Source organism: Theobroma cacao, chromosome 7, assembly GCF_000208745.1.
Source record: "Theobroma cacao cultivar B97-61/B2 chromosome 7, Criollo_cocoa_genome_V2, whole genome shotgun sequence".
NCBI classification, from domain to species: domain Eukaryota; kingdom Viridiplantae; phylum Streptophyta; class Magnoliopsida; order Malvales; family Malvaceae; genus Theobroma; species Theobroma cacao.
The window spans coordinates 4,138,977-4,163,709 of NC_030856.1; the positions used below are offsets into that span (position 1 = coordinate 4,138,977).

The 24,733-nt window shown below is 33.8% G+C and overlaps 3 protein-coding genes and 1 non-coding gene across 4 annotated transcripts; 3 read left to right on the forward strand and 1 right to left on the reverse strand.

Annotated features, from left to right (window-relative positions):
- Positions 311 to 383, forward strand: TRNAF-GAA. The gene has a single exon. It is a non-coding gene; the product is annotated as a tRNA-Phe (tRNA).
- LOC18593817 (chlorophyll a-b binding protein 3, chloroplastic) lies at positions 677 to 1,957 on the forward strand. The gene is made up of 3 exons (XM_007021198.2): positions 677 to 875; positions 985 to 1,146; positions 1,268 to 1,957. The coding sequence occupies exons 1-3, from the start codon at positions 753 to 755 to the stop codon at positions 1,775 to 1,777; spliced, it is 795 nt and encodes a 264-aa protein (XP_007021260.2). The 5' UTR covers positions 677 to 752; the 3' UTR covers positions 1,778 to 1,957.
- On the reverse strand, positions 1,889 to 14,041 carry LOC18593818 (myosin-2). Its single transcript, XM_007021199.2, has 24 exons — positions 13,152 to 14,041; positions 12,387 to 12,488; positions 12,143 to 12,286; positions 11,899 to 12,049; positions 11,746 to 11,773; positions 11,456 to 11,624; positions 11,178 to 11,241; positions 11,040 to 11,053; positions 10,859 to 10,943; positions 10,362 to 10,465; positions 10,112 to 10,250; positions 9,196 to 9,314; positions 8,923 to 9,075; positions 8,747 to 8,836; positions 7,646 to 7,723; positions 7,193 to 7,351; positions 6,261 to 6,446; positions 5,673 to 5,878; positions 5,442 to 5,577; positions 4,278 to 4,407; positions 3,819 to 3,932; positions 3,624 to 3,739; positions 3,231 to 3,446; positions 1,889 to 2,718 (listed from the first exon to the last, which is right to left on the reverse strand). The coding sequence occupies exons 1-24, from the start codon at positions 13,641 to 13,643 to the stop codon at positions 2,248 to 2,250; spliced, it is 3,666 nt and encodes a 1,221-aa protein (XP_007021261.2). The 5' UTR covers positions 13,644 to 14,041; the 3' UTR covers positions 1,889 to 2,247.
- Positions 22,068 to 23,761, forward strand: LOC18593819. The gene is made up of 3 exons (XM_007021201.2): positions 22,068 to 22,259; positions 22,348 to 22,402; positions 23,333 to 23,761. Exons 1-3 carry the CDS (start codon positions 22,172 to 22,174, stop codon positions 23,490 to 23,492), a joined length of 303 nt encoding a protein of 100 aa, XP_007021263.2. The 5' UTR covers positions 22,068 to 22,171; the 3' UTR covers positions 23,493 to 23,761.

Sequence of the window (24,733 nt, forward strand, 5' to 3'; positions counted from 1 at the left end):
CGGCTGCCCTGTCTGATCATTCGACCGTTGCGAGATTTCAAAAATGTCAGACTGCAGTCGGCTAGTGTTACTGGTTCGTCACTCTTTTCGCATGAAGGACATATCCTACACGTCATTGTCACCCTAACGACCCAGACCCGAATCCGAGCGTTTATGGTTCAATAATTTTTTAAGTCTGATCACGTGATGTAATGTCGAAATCTTCTGATACCAATTGCAAAGATTCGAATATAAATATACATAATATATATATTAAAATCAGATTAGAATAATACTTTCTTTAGAATTGTTCTCATGTAAAACACTGCCTGCGGGGATAGCTCAGTTGGGAGAGCGTCAGACTGAAGATCTGAAGGTCGCGTGTTCGATCCACGCTCACCGCATGTGTAATGATTTTTATTTTTTATTTTTACCAATATTATGCCAAAACGTTTTACCAATGGTTTTTTGCAACTCATTTATTGCGTAAGCCACGTGTCCAGACTCTCTCTCCCTTGAGATAATAAATGTGGATAGAAGGATATGAGTTGGAGATGCTTCAAATCCTTTGCAGCCCTTTGATTGGCTTATTTTTGAGCCTCCAAATCCCCACCACAATTCCTTGCCTCTTCCTTTCTTAACCACCCATCTTTTGATTCTTCCATTTCTCTTTCTTCTCTTCTCCACATATATAGCTTTCACTTCCCTTTCCATACATACATTTCCCAGCTGATTTGAACTGATTAAACTGCCCCTCTTGACTCCAAGACACAATGGCTTCCATGCTTAGCTCTGGAACTGTCCTTAGGCCAACCCCATTTCTTGGCCAAAACAGAACCTCTAATGCTAACCCTCTCAGAGATGTTGTCTCTACAGGCACTGGCAAATACACAATGGTAAGTTTTTGGGTTTTTTCTTCTTCTTCTTTTTTTTGGTTTCCCTAGGATTTCCTTCAGAGGTGAGTTTTGATTTGTTTGGTTTTTGCTTTTGGGGTGTACTCTGTAGGGAAATGATCTGTGGTATGGACCAGACAGAGTGAAGTACTTGGGACCCTTTTCAGCTCAGACTCCATCATACTTGACTGGAGAGTTCCCTGGTGACTATGGATGGGACACAGCTGGTTTATCAGCTGACCCTGAGGCCTTTGCCAGGAACAGGGCTCTTGAGGTAACCTCTCTCTCTCTCTCTAAATTAGCAATTGAAACTATGTTTGTTTCCTTCAAAGCTAAATCCAATGCCATGGTTTTATAATCTGTTAACAGTTCTTTGTTAATCAAACAATGTTTAGGTGATCCATGGAAGATGGGCAATGTTGGGAGCACTAGGCTGCATCACCCCAGAAGTCCTTCAGAAATGGCTTCGTGTGAACTTCAAGGAACCAGTATGGTTCAAAGCTGGAGCTCAGATTTTCTCAGAAGGTGGCTTGGACTACCTAGGCAACCCCAACCTGGTTCATGCTCAAAGCATCCTTGCCGTCCTCGGCTTCCAAGTCGTCCTCATGGGTCTGGTTGAAGGATTCCGCATCAATGGTCTCCCTGGTGTTGGAGAAGGCAATGACCTTTACCCTGGTGGCCGATACTTCGACCCTCTTGGCCTTGCTGATGACCCTGTAACATTTGCTGAACTCAAGGTGAAAGAAATCAAGAACGGCAGGCTAGCCATGTTCTCCATGTTCGGTTTCTTCGTCCAAGCCATTGTTACCGGAAAAGGTCCCCTGGAGAACCTGTTTGACCACCTTGACAACCCTGTTGCCAACAATGCTTGGGTCTATGCTACCAAGTTTGTGCCTGGATCGTAAATCAATAATACCCAGATCAAACTTGTTCTGTGTTTGCTTGTGTGGATTAGAAGGGAGATGTATCTATTGTTCGACAATGTGAAACCTCTGTATCACTGAGATTCAATGTAATTTAGGGAAAAGGCATATGAACATTTCTCATTTCATCTGTATTCAAGGAACTACATAGTTTGGACCTTACATCACTGGAAACAGAATATACACAAACTAAACCGAACCATTCGAAGAAGAAGGCGGTCTCAAGAAATTGCTATTCGTCTATTCACATGATAATTCCTCCCACCAAGTAACAAAAATCGGTAGATATACAATGTCTCCCTTCGCTGTCCACGGACTATAGAAACGTTTATGATTGTCGCCATAAACGTAAATAACTGTACCTGAGAACGGAAGCAGGTGGCATTTTGGGCAACAACTCTTGGATATTGCTTGGACCAAGCTGAGATCGATGATCCTTTCAAACTGCAATTCTATGCTCTTGAACTTAGCTTCCCCCACCATTTTCTTCGGGCTTTGTCTGATTCTGGATGCCCACGTTTATGTAGTCTTGCCTTGGTTTCCCTTAATCTCGTTTTGTAATCTTTCTTCCATGTCTCAAATCTGAGTTTTAATCTCCGGAGTTCATCATCAGGATTCGTAACAGAACCTGGGTGGGCCGTTCTGACCTCAATCAAAGATTTTGCGTCATCATCAAATGTTTGTTTCCGCTGCTCGAGTTCCTTTACCAGATTGCTCACTGCATTCAAAGAACCATTCTCCCTTCCCCCAACAAAATCAGGCATCGCACCAGAATATAAGACAGGTGTGTTCCCACCAGGAGTTCGAGATCCCATGGACATATCTTCAGAATCATAACAACGAGGTGATGCAACATCAACTCTTCCAAGCTGACCAGTAGTACTGTCAGCAGCAAGACTCTTTCTGGCAGCGGCAAGACTTGACTGCAATAAATGCAATTGAACTAAGTTATTAAATTATTAAACATGCATTTGTTGGTCTCTTCAACGGGATATATGTTAAAAGTTACTTCTTGTGATTATAATTGCTATTATTACATGTAATTTTCATAAAAAAAATCATTAAACATGCAAGTCTCACAACAGTGTATATATAACTAGGACAAAAACAGAAATATATATATATATATATATATATATATATATATGGACTTTACATGTCATTAAAGCCACGACAAAGACATATCATAACAACGAATCTTTGCCAGCAGTCAATGATCCAGAACAAAGCCTGTACTATCAGCTCCATATAAAATTTACAATCCCGCCAGTAATTTAAAGTCATTGAGTCAGTTTGATATGATTAGCTGTGATCATCAGGATCGCATTATTTTTGCAATTAATTTGACCATTGTCAAGACCTTTTGTGTTGGTCATCGACAGTCACCATAATGCAAACATGTTATCAACATTTATGTATATATACACAAACTCACTTGCAGTGATGCCATTTGCTTTTGCCACATCTCCTCCATTGATTTCATTTTTGACTCATACTCCAACCACCTTGCCTCATACTGTTGTAATTGCTCCCGTAATGTGGCATTTTCCTGTTCTTTTTGCCCCAAAGTCGCTTCTGCCTTGAGAACCCTTTTCTGAAGCTCTGCCATTACAGAAGGCAGAACTGGAATCTGTTGCTCATGTGGTATGCCCTGGTCAGCCAAAAAGGGTCACCATTTAAGTCCTTCAAAGTGCTCAATCGATTATGCACAATTTAGAAAGTAAAGCATGCTTGAAGGCATGCAACTAAGAGAAAATAAACATGGTGGGTAAGAAAATATCTTTAAAAAACACTCTTAGCATGTTACAATATTGAGAGTACAGAATACCTTTGCTTCAGAAATCCTCCTACCCATCTTTCGTCTAGATTTTACACTTTCACGGTTTAACTGTTTCAAATTATGCATGTTATTGAAATGTCTCCGGGCCAGCCACCCACGGATTACTGCATTGGAGAAAAAAAAGTGAGAAAAATGTAGACAATGAGAAAGCCACAAATTTCGCTAGTAAACAAAGAATTTTACCAGATTGTAAATATATGACTGCCGTCAACTGCTCGTCAAGTAATTGGGAAGCAAATGCTGAGCACATATTTCCCTCAACAGCATGCTTCCTTCGGATGTTTTCACCGCGGACAACTGCATCGTTAAGGAAACGTCAAACACTTAAAAAGTAATCCAACAATTTAAATTGCCAAAGATAGGTTCTCATGATCTACAAAAGGAATCAACTTATGGCAACGAAGACAAACAAATCTGCATTTCAAGCCACTAAAGTGAGAAAAGGTGCATTGGAGATAAAGATGTTTAAAGACCAAAGTCTAAAATGTCCTGCAGAAAGATAGCCTAAATGTATGAAACAATGTGAACTTATAACCAGATATGACAACAAAAAATTATAAAACAAGCAAAGAATCTGTCAGAAGTGGAAAAACAAGATTATGTTTGATTGAGAGTGAATGTTGTTTTGAAGCAGTTCATTACATGATTGTATATGTTTTGCTTCTTTGTTGAGCTCATGGAAAAGGCGACGAGCCTGGTGACCCCGGAAGTATTTCTGAACCTCAATTACTCCTTGCAACACTTGTTTTCTCCTATGCTCCAATGCACCAATCTGCAAACCAGTCAGACATAACAGCATCAGAAAAACTATTCCAAAGATAATCATAAACAGAATGAAACTCCATTTTCCAAATCTCAGCATGTTAACTTTAAGGTCTGACTCTGAGTATCAAGTTTCAGTTCAATTAATGAAATACCATTTAAGTCCAAAAGAAATTGGAACAACAGCTCGATTTACATGGGAGGCAATATCCCTGAGCTGGTAATATGTAATTGTTATAATATATTAAATGGAATGAGAACCTATACTTGAGGACATTTTTGAGGAACAATATCATGTTAACTAAAGTCACTTGCATGATATGAGATATATAGCAATACTCTTGCTCTAATTAACTTCTTTCCTAAACCCGTTCAAACTCACTTGCATAAAATCAACTACAAATATTGGAGCAACAACCAGTCAAGACCAGAAACATGATACACATTGCTTTAATAACTTGTACAGACCCTACAAAAAACATTCAGAGGAAAAGCAAGTAGAAAAAACTAGTATAAACTTGCTGTGCATGGTGTCTGCACTAATCACCAGATTTCTAGAGACCGTCATGGTTTTTTGGTGTAATCCAAATATTTTGAGACGAAGGAACTGATTAGTAGAACCTCACCAATAGATAGTCCACTCTTTTATTTGCAACACAGAGATTCATCTACATTTACATATCAACCTGGTTACTTGGGCTCCACTTGAAAAAATTCTCAGTGTTTTCTACAGATTAATTGCTAGAAATTTGCCTAACATGATTTCCTGCCATTAAGTAAGAGAAAGTTATATCTCCCAGATCTCCTAGTTCAGGTGGAGTGGGAAAGGTAGTAAGTTAAACTAGCACAGAGTGGTGGCTTATATGAAGTCTTAGTACAAACTCTTGATACGCACAGACCAAGGGTTAAGGTTGGTTGGCTCTTGCAATTATCTATAAAGTCATATATTTCCAGTAAGTGTTTGAAAGAACACCAAAGTTGAAAAATTACAGCATAAGAATGGACAGAAACGTTCAACAACGTTAAAGAAATAAAGAAACTTACCTGCCCAGTTCGAAGATACAGTTTGGTATAGCCAATTTGATACATTTCAGGGAGGACATTAAATTGTTGTAGAACAGCAACTGAAATACTTAATGGATCCTGAGATACATTGGTCTTCGACAGTAGGAACCCATACCTAAAAATATATGAGAAGAATTAATGGGTGAACTAGTTAAGACGGAATAATAAAAAATTAAATAAGCGTTAAAATAAGGAGGTTTTTGCCCCTACCTTTCTGCAAATTTCTGATGTGTCATACGCGTAGGGTATCCAGATCTTGAGATTCTAACAATCTCTAAAACTCCACACCATCTAAGCTGCTGCAAGACAAGATCCTCTTCATACATGCCAGGAAGCTTCTTGCAATTTGGCTTTATGCAGCGGATAAAGTGAGGTGTTGTATTCTCCAACTGGTTCATTAGTTTGAAGAGTTGACCCTACAAGGATGGAAGAAAAATGACATTGATAAAACATGCTTTACTAACAGGCACATCTCAGTGTGCAGCAAAGATCAATATTATTAGTACTGTATTAGATACCCCATTGCCAAAGGAACATAAAGTATTTTTCAATCAAAAGGCAAATGTACATATCAATTACCCAACAACCCATCCAAGAACCAAAGAACTCATTAAATCAATATAACTTCATTCATAGGGCTGGCAAATCTTTGTCTTCCTTATACTGAAGTTTCAAGAACAACTCGGTGTCATAAAGCTTCTCAAATAAAGAATGGATACTGCAAAAAGCTTTGTATTCTTATTTTACATTACAACCACTGAAAAATTTGGATCACAACTATTAAGAAAACAAATTTACCTTGAACTTTGCACCGACGCTTTGCTTTGAAGCATCAAATGAAGTTGCTGGTTTCAGAGATTGATTAAGCATTTTAGAGGCAAATGATTGTGGCAATTGGCCATTACATGATGATAGAAGTTGGACTAACTCAGAGTTCAGTGGGTCTCGGTTCTTTTCCAAAAAGCCATTTGTATCATAGAGTACCTGGCAGAACTCGGAAAATCAATAATTTCATGTATGCATTGTGCATCATGTTGTCAGCAGAATGCAATGCTATTTGAATCAACTTGCCTAACATATTCAACCTTTTTCACAAATTGGACTTGCTTAACTGCACCTTATGGTGTGAGTATGTACTAACCCTGTCCAGCTAATCAATTTTGAAAAATACAAGATCCCTTTCTTTGTTCAAATAAAATGTTCTAAAGCTACATCAGATTAAAATGAATATGCATGCATCAAAAGCTGAAGTTGTAAACAGAAAACCTAACTCAGAATAGGGCAAAGAAACAATGTTTAATACCAAGGAGTTTGCAGTTTAGAATCAAACTTCAGCCATTGCAAAAATCAAAATGTAATTTAATAACATTTCAAGATTTCTATAAAGTCTCATTCTGTAGTTTGACCGGGACAAGAAAATTTTACACCTATTTATATATAATAGATCCTGAGACAAATTCTATTTAGAGATCCAACCAATGGCTATAATTGATGTGCTATGGAACTTAGCCCCTTCCAAATATCTAGCAAATATTTTGACCACTTTCAAATATCTCACAAATAATTTTGTTTGAAAACAACAACAAATAACAGCACACAAAAAATGTACGGACCCATCTTCAATGTAGGATATTCCTACTTTCTTGATTAATTGCCTTTCAATTTGAATGAAAGGAAAATCTTTAAAAAAAAAATTACTAATTGTCCTCAAAAGCTGACCAATAACTGACCTCTCCTGCAAAATGACGAACACCGAAGGCCCTGCCTCTATCTCCTTTGAAGCAAGGATTAGCATTCAAGTGCTGCTTCAACTTATTAGCAAAGGTCAAATCAGTTGCATTGGGGAAATTTGATTCCTCATCCAGTAAGCAAAGTAGCCCAAACGGTTTCTGAAAAATCACCACCAAAAGAGAACAGTCACTAATTAACCAGGAACATTTTGCTTGCAGCACAACAGATATGACAGGGAAATCAAAACTTCAGCCAGCATTAGCACCCAAGCTAAGACAACATAAGACCACATACGTTAGTAAGACCAAGGCAATTTCTAAATATAAGGAAAACCATACCACATGCAATAACCACATGCTGCATGATATACAGAACTGAGTCCAGCAATCCCTTAAAACAATCCAAGGAACTCAAACCTAGATCATAAAGAAACTATTTAACCTTCAAAGTACCTTCTCAAATAAGTCCAAGCACTCTTGGTTGTCAGCAAAATCAACTTTAGTCCAATTAATCCCATCCAATTCATACTCCTGAAAGGAAAACGAAGAGGCTATTAATAACAGGAATTTGGCCAAAATAACAATTGCTGAGATGGGAAGAAACCAAATCCAGTGATAGAATAAACAGCCAAGAACCAAATTATATAGAACTTTTGGCTTCTGTAATTTAAATCGTAAGCCCAGTAGAAGGAGGGCAGAGTACCAGACTCCCAGCTCAAGGGTATAGAGGTGTTCTTCTTCTAGTGTAAGCATCAATCAACTTCCATGGTAAAACTTCTGGGTATCATACTTGACACTTGGCATGAATCCAGCCTTGACTAAATTTTTAGGATTTAGGCGGCCATAAGATAAGGAATGCCTGCCCATCCCATGGGCCAATCACCAGGCAAACTACATATCATATTTGGTTCTCATATGAGATAAAAATATGTCAGAATGTGGAATAACATCCTCCAAGCAGTTTACATGACAAAAGATATCAAGACTAGCACCACCAAGCTCCCACTTTAAATTTGCACTTCACAACAGCATCATATAAGATGCATGTTCTCTCTCAACCACAAAATGCAAGTGGTGTAAAAAAAATTTTCTACAGTCTTTGGTCCCTACAACAAGTAGTGCATATTTAATCCAAACCTCCATACATGCATATCAAACAAACACATGGTGTGCCCATCATAAGTGAAGGCATTACACAAAGTAAATACAATGGAAGGAGCAAGGCTTTTCCTTCATTTTCAGATTTAAAAATATATGCTTTAGTTCACATTTAAGTAATTCAAAATCAAATTTTTGCAGAAAGCTTACCACTTGCTTGATACATGACACAACTAGAATACATTCAAATATCGTTTGAGAATGTCACCATGATGATTCCTTTTACATAAACATGCAAAATATGCAAAACAACGTTCCTCGCCCTCTGTTGTGTCTTTTTTCTTTATCTTTCTTTTCTTTTCCTTTTTTCTGGTAGTGATGGAGAAGAGGGAGGGGGGTGGAAGTACTCCTACAGAAGCCAAATACTATAACAATTAAAAGATTTGAGTTGCTAACCTCCTGCTCAAGCTTAAATAGGTGCCGGTTGAAGTGTTGTTGCAACCTCTCATTTGCATAATTTATACAAAACTGTTCAAAGCTATTCTTCTGAAAATGAGCAGAGGAAAAATTATCAGTTGGAGAAACTGAACTTCACAATGATAATCCCTGACAGCTAATTAGAACCTACATACCTTAAAGGACTCAAACCCATAAATATCAAGGATGCTTATGGACCTGCCAGTGCACTGTTTGCCCACTTCAAGCGACTTATTGATTTGTTCCACAAGCCAGTCAAACAAGCTTGCATAGATAAATTTTGCCAATGCATCTCTCGTGTCAATTGCCTAAATTACAAGTCAATGAATGCATTATCATGTTGTCAATGTGTCATCACAGGAAATATAGAATGCAACTTAAGAGAATATTGAGGAAGAATAGTTTTGTTAATCAAATACTAGACAAACCTGTCGCAATGTCAATTTTTTAGCAATACTATCCTTGCCAGCTTGCATTCTGTGAGTAGATAAAGCTTGCATCAGTTCATGTGGTGCACAACCCATCAGTTTGGCAGCACTGGTTAAAGCTGCAACAAGGAATAAAAATTGATCATATAAATAAGTATCTTATAATGTAATCCTTTTTCAGTCTCCAACAACTACAAACACAACTTATTAACAAACATGCACATAAGTGCAAAACAAAAGGCTAACTAAATATTTAACTTAAACAAATGCAACAACCAAGTAATATAGCAGACATAAAACTACCGGTGATGACAAAAATCCCGTATGATCAAGTCTTTATAGCATATGTATCTTATAAATGCGCATTTTATCATATATAATGAGTTCAGAACAATCCTTCAGCTCCAGAGCATGATAGTGACAGTCATTTGGTAGTGCCTATGCTGAAACAATTGACAAAATACTTTGGAGCATTATAAAAATGAATGGGTCACTTAAAAGTTCATCTAAAGTAGTAGGCCAATAAACCTTCAATAAAGTTTGGACCATGTTCATTGGCACAGGTTATCAGAAAATTTAAGGAGACAATGCATCTGCAAGACAATATCTTTTTTTGGACCATGTTCATTGGCACAGGTTATCAGAAAATTTAAGGAGGCAATGCATCTGCAGGACAATATCTTGTTGCTCAAAGTTCAAATAAATAAAATTAGTAAAAGAGTCCTTCTAAAGTAGGAGCTTCTCGAAACAACTATCACTAGTAGTACAAGCTACAATAAAGAAAGAATCCTAGTTTCTTTTGTTTCTTCTTTTTTCCAAGAAAAAGGAAACAGAATGAAAAATTCCTAGATACAATATCAAATGCAAAATACTTGCAGAAGAAGTGTCATAGAAAAGCTAAAACCAATATTAGTACCTTCATCAGCCAATGCCTCCACATGATTTTCATTGTCAATTACTTGAAACGAAATATTTCCCAGCCATAACACTACAGCAAGCATTTTCAATGCTTGCTCTTGCTCTTCTTTGCAAATTTGAACAATGTCCAAGGCTTCCTGCAGATATGGGGAATCTATTACACTTCAAAGCCAATGAGACAGAAATTAAATGGAAAAGAAATGCCTGCAGTATTGATGGAAACATTAAAATCTAGTCTTCTGATTTACCATAAGCTTGTGGAATTTCTGAGCATCATCAACACCATCAATCACCAAGCAGTCACTCTGGACAAGATAGTTGTACTCGTTAGCCATTTTAAGATTCAGTCTCTCTGCAAAGACATGATTCCAAGGATCAGAAATACATTTCACGGATTCAAGTGAATAGGTTAACTGCATGCTAGAATTATGAACAGTATGATGTATTTATGTCTAGTTAAAAAGAAATGGTGAGGGGTTATGGCTTTCTAAAACAGATATAGGAGCCATAATATTTAATTGATTCAATCCAGCTAACAAATGGCCATGCAGCAAGAATAACTTGAGTGACCTAGAGATTTAAACGGTATGATACGATGACTTCTTAAAAGTAAGCTCCATGGCTTCAAGAAATAACAAGTGCAAGCATAGTGCCATATAGATATAGGGCTCAGCCAATGTTATTCAGACTCCAAAACTGTTCTGAATGTGCACGGACCGCGAAACACTATAAAATGAAATAGTACCTCTTAGAGTTGGTGGAGCACCAGCACAAAGTTGATAAAATATATGGTATGACCTTTCACCAGCAGCCAGCTGAACTACTCTTGACTGCTCAAACGAGACATAAAAAATGTCCGCATCAGATATTACACATGATAACAAACATACAATCCAACATAAAGTTTAATTGGGCCAGTAAGTCACCTTTTCCAGAAGAACTATCCACAATTGTTGGTGAATCAACATTAGCACAAAATCAAGTCAGTCACCAGAATTAATGTATAGTATTAATTATAGGATATCAAGCAATAACAGCAATTGTTTCAATTTCAACATGCTTACAAGTTTGAATCTTGGCACCAGACATCTTCCCTAATGTGGTAAAATGAATTTCAATAAGTTTCCCCTGCACCAGTTCAGATAACAGAGCAATTAAAAAGATATACTTTTCTGAGCTATACCAAATATGAAATACAGGATAAACCAAACCAGAAACTGGTCATTAAAAAATTACAAAGTAATATCAGTAAAGATTCTTCAAGCCATGAGATACAATTTATATAGATTTACCTCAGTAGAAAACAAGGTAAAAATGAATAAGGGGAAAAAAAAGAACTCACAAATCGGCTAGAGTTGTCATTCCTAGACGTCTTTGCATTCCCAAATGCTTCAAGTATACAATTTGCCTGAAGGATTTCACACTCTATCCCACCACTGCCACCTCCAAGTGCAGCTAGGTACTTCATTGCAAATTTTGCTGTCTCAGTTTTCCCAGCTCCACTTTCCCCACTGCAAGATAAATTTAGATTCTGTAATTCTACAGTTCATAGAAAATAAAAAATGTGCCTCAAGGCCCACACAAGTATTACAATATCATAAATAATTAAAAATACAAAAACATCCAACTAACCTTATGATTATAGACTGATTTACTCCATCTGCAAAATATTAATTACAGACAATAAATAGAGCATTAGAAACAAGTTATTACGACACTGCAAGCAAATTCTCACTTTTTTAAGCTAACTTCAGAAAGAAAAAGAAAGAATGGTTTCATTCACACCATTCATCATCTCGTTATATGCCATGTCTGCTATAGCAAAAACATGAGGGCTGTCTGTAGCTTTCTGTCTATAGGCTGTGACAAAATCCTTCCCATAAATTTTTACATCTTTGAAGGGGTTGACTGCAATCAAAACTGGGCCTGCTTTACTCTACATAAATAAAAAACGTGTAAATGAAGTGCAGTAGCAATAATCCCCATTAATAAGTACATGAGCAAGGGATATATCCTGCTTAGTGCTTACATATATCATATCACGAGAATATCTGTACTTAAGATTGTGAACAACTGATGGCTCATTCAAATAACTAAGCTGTATGAGATCATCCACACCCTCCAAAATTTCTGGGTTTGCAGGTAAGAGCTCACCGGTAGAGACTTTTACAACCTAAAAAAATGATAAAACATAAATCATACACCAACCAGCCAAAAGGAACACTCAAGACTAATAATACAATTTCAAGAAATCATGACATATATGAACTTACATTTCCATTGGAGAGGGAGACAAATGATTCCTCTCCTGAAGTAGATTGTATAGTTCCCGATCCCCACACCCCATTGGATAGCCAGCACCAAACAAGAAGTTTCTGAAACCATATCCTCCCATAATAAATAAGAGTTTTTTTTTTAAAAAAATCAAATATATTTACCTACACTAATAATCATTTTCACAGAAGATTAAAAACAAAATGTCCAAGCCAATGCTCCCACATTTTTCATGTTTTAACAAAAGAACTTAAGTAATAGTCTGAAAGTTCACGTCAACCATTTATTTGTGAAGTAAAACAATAGACTCTACATAATCTTTGAACTTCAATTTCATCTCTGGAAACTAACCTCATATCTATAAAACTAAAACCAACCTCCTAGTATGTTAGGCACACCTACCCATCATGAGAAATCGTAATTATATTGAAATTTTCATCACTCAATCCAGATAAACCACATACTTCCTGAGTTATAAACCCTAAGCACACTAAACAAAAGCTTCATTTTTAACACAGTTAGACATTATTAATAGTGATAAAAATATTAACAACAAAAAAATCAATCAAAGTAAATCAAATCCTCAAATTTCTCGTTTCTTAAAATTCCATATTTCCCCTATGCTTATTAATTACTTCCCACGTAGTTTTAAAATTAAACATTAATATCAATATAGAGCTTATAAAACCTCTTCCTAAGCACACTGAAACATAATATGACAAAGAAGAAAAGCAAACAAAAACTAATTTCCGCTTATTACTTACTTTCTTAATAAAATACTCAATATTGTCGTTCTCCTCCCACTCCGCCTTCCCTTTCCCTCCTTCCTTCATCTCAACTTTCGCATCCGAAACCCTACTTTTCCCGTCCTTTTCCTCCCCTTTCTTCCCTTCCACTGCCTCCATATTATACGGGGAATCCACATTGACATCTTTCCTCATTTTCTTGCTCCCAAAGCTATTCCTCTTCACTCCCAACTCCTTCTCCTTCCTTTTGCCTTCCTCTTTCCCTCTCACTTCACTTAAACCGCCACCGTTTTCACCGCAATTCCCTCCTGTTTCGCCATTGGCATCGACTTTGAAGTTCGTCGGAAGGGACCGGCGAGCCGGGGGAAGTCGAGCCTTGGATGTGGGCCTGGCCGGTAAAGCCGGGGGTAAGTCTTTAGGCTTCTCGGCCTCGTCTCGTCGCCGGAGAGAGTCTAACATTTCTTCTAGCGAACTTTTCGCTAAACTCGTCGGCGACGCCGATAACATCATGTTTAAATTAAAAAAAAAAACAAAAAAAAAGTGTTTTTTCTTCCTAAAAATTCAAATTAATTACTTCGCTAAAAAAAAAGTCAGAATAAGATCGAAGCAGCGGAATTTTTGAGGTGAAAAAAAAATTAGTGAACGGAGAATTGAAACGTTTCGGATATCGTTGAAAGAAACGGAAATCGAAACTGCGGGGAGAACTTGCATTTGCTAAAAAAGAAAGACGAACAAGAAAGAAAAAGCCGCGGCTTTTTTAAAAACGAAAAATTAAAAAAAAAAAGGGTGAAGATTTAAGGTTGTTGAGAAACAAACCTTGCCCAAACAAAAACAAGCAAACCAAAACTGTTAATATTGAGCTTCTTCTTCTTCTTCTTCCTCTTGTTCTTGTTTTTTCTGTTTTGGTTTGGGTTTTATCAGAAAATTAAATTAAATTTAAAACAAACAAAAACAGAAAGAAAGATGGGAAAAAGAAACGGCTTCGATCTGATCAAGAGGGTTTAAATAAATTTTTTCTTAATTTATTTAAGAATAAAATAAGGAAGGACTAATTGATTAAAATAATTTAAAAAAAAAGGATGTTTTTGGGAAATAAAAAGTAGTGAGAGCTGGCCGAATCGAAATGCAGGCGTTAGGGACCTGAAAAAGCTGAAAGGCTTTAGATTAGGTCCGGAATTTGGATAAAATTACCGTTACTAGTCCTGTTTGAATTTTTATTAAATTCCTTTTTTGCCCTTCTTCATTATATTATAAAACATATATTTAAATCATATCTATGTCATGATTTATGTTCCTATCTGAAACACATACATAAAACAATTCATCTTTGTTCAGACTTACCTCGATTCTGATATTTCTCATGAAAAATTTTACATCAATAAAAATTGAGTAAGTTTTAATTTTACTTTCACAGAATCATATTTTTAACTTAAAAATCGTGCCTATTTTTATTTATAAGTTTAAAATCTATTTCATCTTTTATTAATATGAGATTCATAACACTTGCACTAATATACTATCAAAGCTTTTAATGTTTTAATTATTATTAATTATAATAATAATACATAGCTTTCAAAAAGTTTTATAGTCGTAATTTATATTCAAAATCTAGCCAACCATCTTTATCATGCAATTAAATATTTGGAAAATAAAAAACTTTTAATGCATAGGTAGGTAAGAGAGTAATTTGATGAAAATGATTCAAAGTTAGTACTAAGCAATTTGTTAAAGCTAAACTTTGAGTTCATAGTGTTAAATTACAATTTTTTTTTTCGGAAATGTTAAATTACAAATTAGCTAATTATAGATAAATTTAATAATATTAGGAAAATTTGATGTAAAGATAACAATATTTTTAATTTCATTTTTATTACTCTTTTTGCTTTTTTTCTTTATCCATCTTTTCTTTTCCAAATATTAAAAAATAACATTTATATTATAAAATTAATTTTGTGATTTTTTTATTAAACATTTATATTATAAGTTTCTTTAAAAAGTTAATATAAAATATATCATAATCAAAACTTCTATTTTAATCTCTGTAAAAATCAAGATAAGAACTGAAAATATCTCCATAAAATTATATTAAACCATGCAAATATTATCTTAACAATAATATTAACACAATTTAATAAGATGTATGCATTTTTTTTTTTTACGAATCGGAACGATAAAAAACTGAATTTCAATGGATCGTGATTCTGCCACTTACAATACCAGTCACACACTTAATAAGATGCAAGTAATCTTGACGGGAATTCTTCCCTTTTGTTGTAAGATCCAATTCAGTAGTTATTTATTTATTTATTTTCTTTCTTTGGTTGGTTACAACCTACTACATTCATTGGAATACTCCTTGGCAGGTAGGTAGATCTCAAAAATTAATAAGTCATATCTAAATTTTAACTAATTCTTCACCTTCAATAGATCCTCTAAAAGTATGTGTCTTTCCCTTTTCTATTAATCATAATTAATTTAACTTCAAACCCAAGTATAATCCAAACTTTCCCAAGCATTTTCAATTACTTAGTCATTTAATCATGGATTAAGATAAAAGTAATAGTGCGGATTAATTAGTTAATGTTGATGGCCCCATGAAGTATTTGTGGGTGTATATGTGGGTCCTTTGCAATAATTAGTTTACACGTCAAGGTAGATGCTTGCTTTTGATTTGCCCAAAACGGTACGTTTCTTGCATGAACTTTTCTTTGACTTGTGAAGATAATGGAATTGAAAAGGATATGAAGACAAATTTTGTCCGTTGGGTCTTTTTTTTTAATTTTTTTCGTTTGAAATTATCAAAACTCAAAAGGCTTGTTTTTGAATTCAAATCTATTATGTGCATGACTACAAATGATGGTATGATTAGGTGTTTATAAAGTCAAAAATTTGTTAATTTGATATTGGAATAATGGAGGGAATTAGTTTGAATAATTAGGGTTTGAATTAAACCTAACTACTTATCCTTAATTTACGAACTTTTAGAATTAGCAATTAAATTATTCTATTTGACTTACAAAGCAATGGCATTCGCTAAGTGTATGAATAGATTTTTTTTAAAAAAATAAAAGTATTTCGTTACTCTAATTTAATAATATATAGACTGGATATCTAAAAAGCATATGAATAAAACGGTTACTATGACTAACTGTTGACTAACGAATCATTAGTCATATTGTCACTTGTCATTTCGTACTATATGACACTGATATAGTACGTTAACATGTCATGATAGATGGTAATGTGGTATAGTGACATAACCATATAACATTTTTATCATTCATGACAGCGTCACGTTAGTGTAACGTGAGCTTAAAATGATGAGCAATGGTTTGATTAATGATAATTAATCAATATTTAATTATAAAAACTTATTTAATATAAAATAAAAGTATATAAGTTTAATTGGACGTAATAAAAAATATTTTTTAAAATTTTTAAAAGTAATATGATTAATATATTGTATTAAAATCTATGTCCCAATAAAATATTTATCCATTNGGGGGGGGGGGTGTGGGGGGATGGGGGTTAGGTTCCAATGCTTGCATGACTAACAAGTAAGAAATAAAAAGACTTTAATTTCTTTTACAAACTTGATAGCATTAAAAAAGGGTAGATGGGTAATTACAACTAGTACCAAACCATCCTTAAAGAATTCAAAATCGAATATTTTAGACAAGGGCAAATAGGTAATTCTAATTTAACGTAATCCATACGAATCAAACGTGTTTTTCTTTTTTTTTTGTATTTGAAAAAATTTATAAGTGGAGGGAGATTAATCATAACGGTAACGTGGCCCCCGCTATTCTTGTCGTTAGATAAAGGCAAGGCAAAGAGAAATAAGTCAAACAACCAAACACAAAAAAAAAAAAAGAGAACTTTTTTTTTATAAGTTTAGAAATAAAATGAAAAGAGAAAATGGAAAAAAGGCCACCCAATCCCGGCGAGATTGGAACCTTATTGCTTGTTCCTTTCCCCCTAATTTTATGTGCTAAATGGGCCCTATTGCCAACGTTGGGACCCCACTTAATTTAACCCTTTGCAATTATTGTGTATATATATAGTTTAGATCAATATTATAGATTTTAGTTTTAATTCACCAATTACTGTTTAAACTTGGCTTTTTGTTGTTTGTTTGTATTTTTTTTCCCATTTTTCAGAATCGAAAAATTATTCGATTTTGTTTGTTTTTTTTGACTTATTTAAATTAATGTGTTTGAAAAGGAAATTGTTGGTTCATTTGCAAAATAATTTAAAAAATTATTAAATTATTTAAAAATTTTAAATAAACTCTCATTATTTTATTATGTTTAATCAAATTTTTATAATTTTATTTTAAAATAAATAGTACATTATAATTAAGGATTAATTGATTGATTGTTATTAATTAAAATATTATTTATTATTATTTATATTATATTATGTTGATATAAAAAGTGAAATATTTAATAACAATGTCATTATTTATTATAGTACTTCAGTATTTTTAAGTTAACACCACATGATTAGCTGTGATATTTAAACATGTATTTATTAAAAATAACAATAATTTATAAAATTACAATGACAAATTTATTAGTAAATAATTTGTATAACTAGAAATAAAAATTAAAAAAAGAGATAATTAATTTTCTTTTGTCTAAGTGGATAAGATTACTTGCTTATAGTTCACACTTTGTAATATCCCTTTGCCATGACTAAAGCCTGCCTCGGAGTACGATAATTTGTCGACTTTTGTGACTTGAGTTTCTCTTTTCATTTTTCCAGTAGCTTTGCCGGTTCCCAATCACAGAACGTACCCAACAATCCAAACTGTTCCCAATAGTGGGATTCCCATTAATTCATTGTTTATAATTTCCTTATAATACATGTTTCTGTCAGTTCATGCATATTATCATCTTTTAGATTCAGTAATTTTTTTAATTAGTGTTATATAATAAAAAATAAAATTATTATTTCAATATTATCACTTCATCAAATTAATAAAAATATTAACTATTCGTTAACAGTTGTATCTATGTATCTAACGAAAATATTTTTTTTAACGAAATATTCATTATAAAAATTAATAAACTCGTTCAAAATTTTGATTAAAACTTAAAAGGTCTAAATATTTGATTATTGCTAATAATTTCCTTAATACCTATTTGTGTCACGAATCATGCATATTATTATCTTTTAGACTCAAAAATTTTTTTTAAGTGGTGCTATAATTAAAATAATAATAATAATTTAAAAACATTAATATTTAAATTATAAAAAAAATTCTTTTAATGTAGTATTTAAATATTAACATATAAATTACTTTTTGATAAATCTACTTTGACTTAAAATCTTTGACCTCGCTCCTCACAAAATTATAAAAAAATTAATGAATCCATTGGTATCCATTAATATCAATAACTATTTAAAACTCTAACAAAAGTAATATAATAAAATATAAATTTTTGACATTTCAATAAATAAGTGGTGTTATGTGATCCCACTTGTCATAATATAGGTCCGCCCCCTAAATGTTGCACTTGTTCTTTCATCCAAGAAAAAAGAAAACTTACCTTCAATGATAGATTTAGGCTTTTCGCATGAAAGATGACTAAAGGATAATTATACAAATTTATAAATTTATATATATCAAATTTTCTATCTATAATAATAAAAAAAACAAAAATTGAGGGGTGACGAACTTCACGAGCTGCTGCTTACTTTGAATTGGTCTATTTCAAGACAGTTATCTCTCATGAAATCTCACATTAGTTAACAATTGGATAAAGTCTAAACCCTATTTGTCACTAACTCATAAATTCAATTCAAAAATCACGTACAAAGGCTCTTATTTATGAGCTTATGACTTATATTATTTTTTACTGGTATGAGATTCATGTCAGAATTTTTATATTATAATTTTTTTTAAATTTAATATAAAATATATTAAGATCAAAATTTTTATCTTAATCTTCATGAAAATAAAAAAAATAAGGAGAGAGTAATTTTTTATTTGTTTAATGAATCAATTTCCAAGTTTAAGAAATATAGTTTGAAAAAATGCTTTGATAATTATCCTTCCAAGGAGTCTCTGGAATAGCAATTAGCAAACATCATTAATTAAAAAAGGCAAGAATTTTCATGAAGATGTCTCCTAAATGGAACCCATGACCATGCACTATAAAGTTTGTCTGGAATATTATAATTAGGGGTCTTACCAATATTCCCAGGGATAATATTTTTTTTGCATTAAAAGTTAATATTTGCCTTTTTTAAGCAGCAATTCAATCATTATTTCATGTTCTGATTAAAAAATTCCATTGGGAATTCTCAGAATCTCATGTCAACAGATATCATTTCTTGGCAATCATCTAAATACCTCTCATGGCCTAGTTAGAAGGGAGAACATAAAAAATCATACTCTACCTAAGTTTGGCATAAACAAATCGATTTATCGTACACTAATTAAGCGATTAAACTAATTTTACCTCATTAGTTGACCCTCGTGTCAACATAACGAAACGTCGATTGTTTCATATTAATTATAAAATAATCAAGTCGAGTTTGATCTTGATCGACGTATGTGAAGATTTCTTTAATATATCAACATAGACCATGTTATGTTCTTGGATCATAATTTACACCCATAATCAGAGAAAGTAATGCTTTGATGAATAGGGGCCCTAATTTCCTATGCATGTGCACTGTGGTTCAACCTTTTTAGATATCTTTAGTGGACCTACCTTTATTGGGTAGGATTTTCAATACTGGGAGTGGGATGTGAACAGTGTCTGCAATAGGGGCATGTTAATGTGGGAAGATAAAGTGAATTGGGTGCATCTTCTTTTGTGATTTTTTTTTTTGAGTCATGTGGCTTTGGGCACCCTTTAATCATTGAGCATGATGGAGGGTTAAGACGAAACTTCTGACAACTTACAGTGGTTATGTCTCCAAAAGCAGTTGGAATGGTAGCTATCTTCAGTCTAACTGGTCTTAAAAGTATATATCTGCCATATGTTTTCTCAAGCTTTGCTTTGGCTTCTTCCTCCTCCCAATGCGATTCCCAGATGGAGTAGTTTCCAAGCTAAAGGATATCTGTTGATGACACTACATTTTTTCTTCTTTTTTATTGATTCTTGTAAAGTGGAGTAATCCAGGGAGTACCCCCTGAATAGGAAGTAAAGGAGTATTTCATTGTTTGTCCTCTATTCCTGTATGCCATGCTTCCCATGGCCATAATTTACAGGACATGTTAAGAACCAAATTAAGCTTTCATAAGCTCAGTGCCACGTTCCACCCTAACCTGTAAAAGCATAGTTCGTATCGATTTATTGAGCTTCACATTTTTTTGTCTTGCGAAAAGTTTTTTGCAAGTTGAAGAAAGTGTGAATACTTAAATATTCAGAATTCACGATTTTTTTTAAATCGTGACACTTAGAGTTTTTACTTAAAACAGTAAATTTTTAACGATAACTTTTTCCGATCACGAGACTTTAAATGATTTTCATTTTCACTAAGAAGTGAATTATTACTTGTAAAAAGAAGGTGATGGATACCAGTGAGAGAGTTGTCACAAACAGGAGGTTTGGCCAGAATTGATGGTGGCATCCGAGAATGATTAACGCCACCTAATGGGGATGATTGGGGGGCCATCTTCAAAACTATCTACCTGTTTTCTTGCCAAAAAGATAATCCAAAGTCAAGCTGGAGTTGTTGTGTTCATCATGTCTGATTGATAACATGGGAAGTAGCTGAAGTAATTGTTCTTTATGCACAGCAATAATTTTGTCTAACTAGACAGGATCTTCTGGTTTGGCCATTTACTAACATTGTTGCAACTGGGAAAAACACAAGGAGCACCATCCAAATCAGGGTTCCATGTGAGAGAGCATAATGTTTCCATTGCAGAAAACTGTTGGTTTTTGGGGAAAAAATAAATTAATGAACATGTTCCATCAAATTACTGGGCCTGGTTCTCAATGAAAGCACTTGATTCAGGCATTATTAAGCTTTGGGGGCTGATTTATTTGGGTAGCCCAAGGTTGAAAAAGAAAGAAGAATTAAACCAGATAATTGAGACAAGAAAGAAAGACATGTTTCCCTTTGTGCATGAAAGTAAAAGACAAGAATCCATCAAACTTTTAATGACATTAGGAACAAGGACTTATCAGTTGAATGTTTTTCCTTTTCTTCCTGCTTTTTTATTAGTTTTCTTACCTGACATATTATGATTTTATGGATTTTTTTTCTCAATTAACCTTTGTGTCTAATAATTTTTGTTTTTATGAGAGGTTAAATTGTTTTTTTTTTTATGAAAGGGTTAAACTGTTAAAGTTTATCTCGTAAAATTATCAAAATATACTCAATTCATAGTTAACTTATTTGTACACGTTGAAAGATGTTTATTACTTTTAACTTCCTCGTGAATAGAAGTTATTCACAAAGTGCTAAATTGCGAAAAGATATATTTACAAAGTGTTAATTGAGAATAAAATCGTAAAGTGTTATGTGAAAAAAAGTTAAAATTTGATTAAATATAAAGTCTATTTTTGATAAAATAATAATATAACAAAACATACGACAGAACGGATTACATCAAAATTCGTGATAAACATATAACATATATTATTATATTATTCTTCATGACGTGTTCTATCATGTCATTTGTCTGTAACGGATTGTATCACGTAATTTGTCCTGCGACATGTTTCTCGACTTCAACCTATCAATATTTATTGAAACTTAAAAAAAAAAAAAGGATAAGTAGAGTTTTATCTTTAAAAAAATTAAAAAGAAAAGGGAGAAGAAAAATAATTTCAGTAGCGATATTATTAAGGATGGGCCAGACGGCCCAATGGATGCAGCCACTCTTTGCATATGGGCTAAGTCTACACAATTTCTTTTAGGCCTAAAAGGAAGTAAAACAGGAACAGTAGGCCCATTTCAATTCGAAGGTCGGCGGGTCTCTTCCTGCTTCTCTCTAAGGAAAATCCCAATTCGTAGGGTTTAACTTTTCAATTTCTTGGTTTTGTTTTCAGATCTCTAGACCTAAGGACATGGCCAAAAACAGAAACAAGAAGAAGCGAAACGGCGGCGCCGCTTCAATGGACGTCAGCGAAGGCGCCGTTCCTGCTCTTCCTCAAGGTAACTTTCACCTTTCTCTCTTATTCCTTTTTTGCATATGCCTTTAACAAAAGTTGTAATTTATATGTAAATTTTGGTTTCTGTGCAGCAATGGACACTTCAGAGACTGGAGTTCGAAAGCCTGATTCTGGTGCTGCTAAAATGTAAGTTTTAGGGAATTTGGATTCTTAGTGGAACTTTCTGGATCTATTTGATTAAAAGTTTTAGGGAAACGATAGCATTTGGGAAGTGAATTGTTGTCAATCCTCGTATCAATTTACTCTTTTAGCATATTCGGATAGTATAATTTAAAGGTAAATGCTGCTGTGGAGCGCAAAGCCTGGAGTAAACAATAAGATTTTTCTAAGATAATTAGAAATTGATGCGTCTATATTCCATTGTTTGATGAGTTTTCCTAAAGAATTTTTTGATGATCTCTGCAGTGTGATTGGTGGTGAATGTTTTAGATTAGTATTGCCAAACTGGTTGATGATTTGAAGATTGAAGCATGGCCATTGGATTCTTAAGCTCCCATTTAGTTTGGAATATGTCTTATGTGCCTGCTTATGAAAAAATCAGGATGTATCAGTGATTGTTGGTATGTTGAGGGTGTAATGTAAATGCTCGACCTTATGATTTTTCCTTTCTGCAGTCAGTTAACTTGTATGATTTCCATTTTCTCATCTTGCAAGCTTGTTTTGCTATATCATTATTCTGGGAGTTCGAGGCATTGTTCTATTGTTTTGCATTTAGTCTTGTTGTTTCTTCTAGGTAACGGAACTTACCATAACATAGGTCGTCCATATAGATAAGTTCTGCTTGCATGGCCTAGTAATCAGATTTTGATCTGTGGAATCATTGCTTAACGGCGAGTGTGAACGGTTTTTTAACGGATATCTAAGAGTAGAATGTCACTTAGAGACGTTTATGAATGAAGCCCAAGGCCTAATGCTGCTTCACAACGTACTTGTTCGAGTAGCCCTCATCAAAATTCATCATTTGTTAATCTTCATTCTATTATGGTACTGTTTCCTGCTGGTATTGAAGCTGTCTTTTTTGAGCAAACTGTTAAATGTGTACTTATCTTGAAACAGAAAGACGAAGAAGGGAAGACCAATGAAGAGATCAAAAAATGATCGGAAGATGAAGGCTGTGGCAAAAGCTATCGCTACGAATGAGAAGTATGCTGAGAAAAACTCAAAGAATGAAAGCAAGAAATCAAGAACTCAATCAGCTAAATTGCTATATGACTGAGTATTTTAATTGAATTTTGTCGCGAAAGTAACTTATTAATCTGCTGTCCTTTTTAATCCAAGTCTCTGCTACTCAGATGTATTTTTGTTAATTAGCTGAGCTTAGATTCGTGTATAATTAGTTAAATTTTTGCAAAAACCACTGGTTACAGTGCCATTTGGATTCAAAAGAGGAAAGGATTTTGAGGATTGGGGGTACCATAAATATACAATTTGATACAGAGTTTTGTCATACTCAATAGTTTGAATTCAAGCTTGGATTTGTTAGAATTGTACGAGAAGTTGAGTTGGAAATTCCTCTGAATTGTCTTGAAACAAAGCTTGAGCTTGTCTTTCTGACCAGAGTTGGATTTTAGAATCATTAAAATCCAACAACTTTTTTTTTTTGTAAAATTATGTATGGATTATTACTCTATATATGGGTGATGACACGATGATGACGTAACTTTTAAACACATGTTCTTTGATACGTCGGTGATGATTTAATTTTTAAATACATGTTCATGATGACGTAGCTTTTAACACATATTCTTTCATAAATCAATGATGTGATTTTTAAATATATATTGATGACACACAACGATAATATAGCTTTAAACATATGATCTGTGACGACATAATTTTTACACACATATTCATATCACACATGTATTTTTCGTATATGGATGATTATGTACTTCTTAAATACATGTTCATAGCACATGTTTTTTTCATATATCAATGATTATGTAGTTCTTAAATACATGTTCATGATGGCATGACCATAACATAGCTTTTAAATACATGTTCGTTCATGTATCAACAGTAATACGAGTGATGATGTAATTTTTATATGCATGTTCGTGATGATGTAATGATGACATAACTTTTAAACACATGTTCTTTCATTCATGTTGTTTAAAAATTTTAATGCTTATAAGAAAAAATCAAAATCTTTGATTACTATCATAAATTTGAGTAACCAAACCAAGTTAAATCATTCATTGCTCCCTTGGATTTACGCATAAATCCAGTCAAATGGGGAGTGTGATTATGATGTGGCTGACAGGCCTCAAGCATCTTTGCATGAAAAACTGAAAGATTACACCTGTTTTAAAAGAGCAAGGGGGAATCTCTCTCTCTCTCCCAACTTCGTCTCTTAAAAAGCTTCAAATTCTCAAAGGTTACAATCCACTGCAACCTTGCCTACCTGAGCTGCATCATCATAACCAATAAGGAAAATGCTAAGGAAAATGCCAAGGT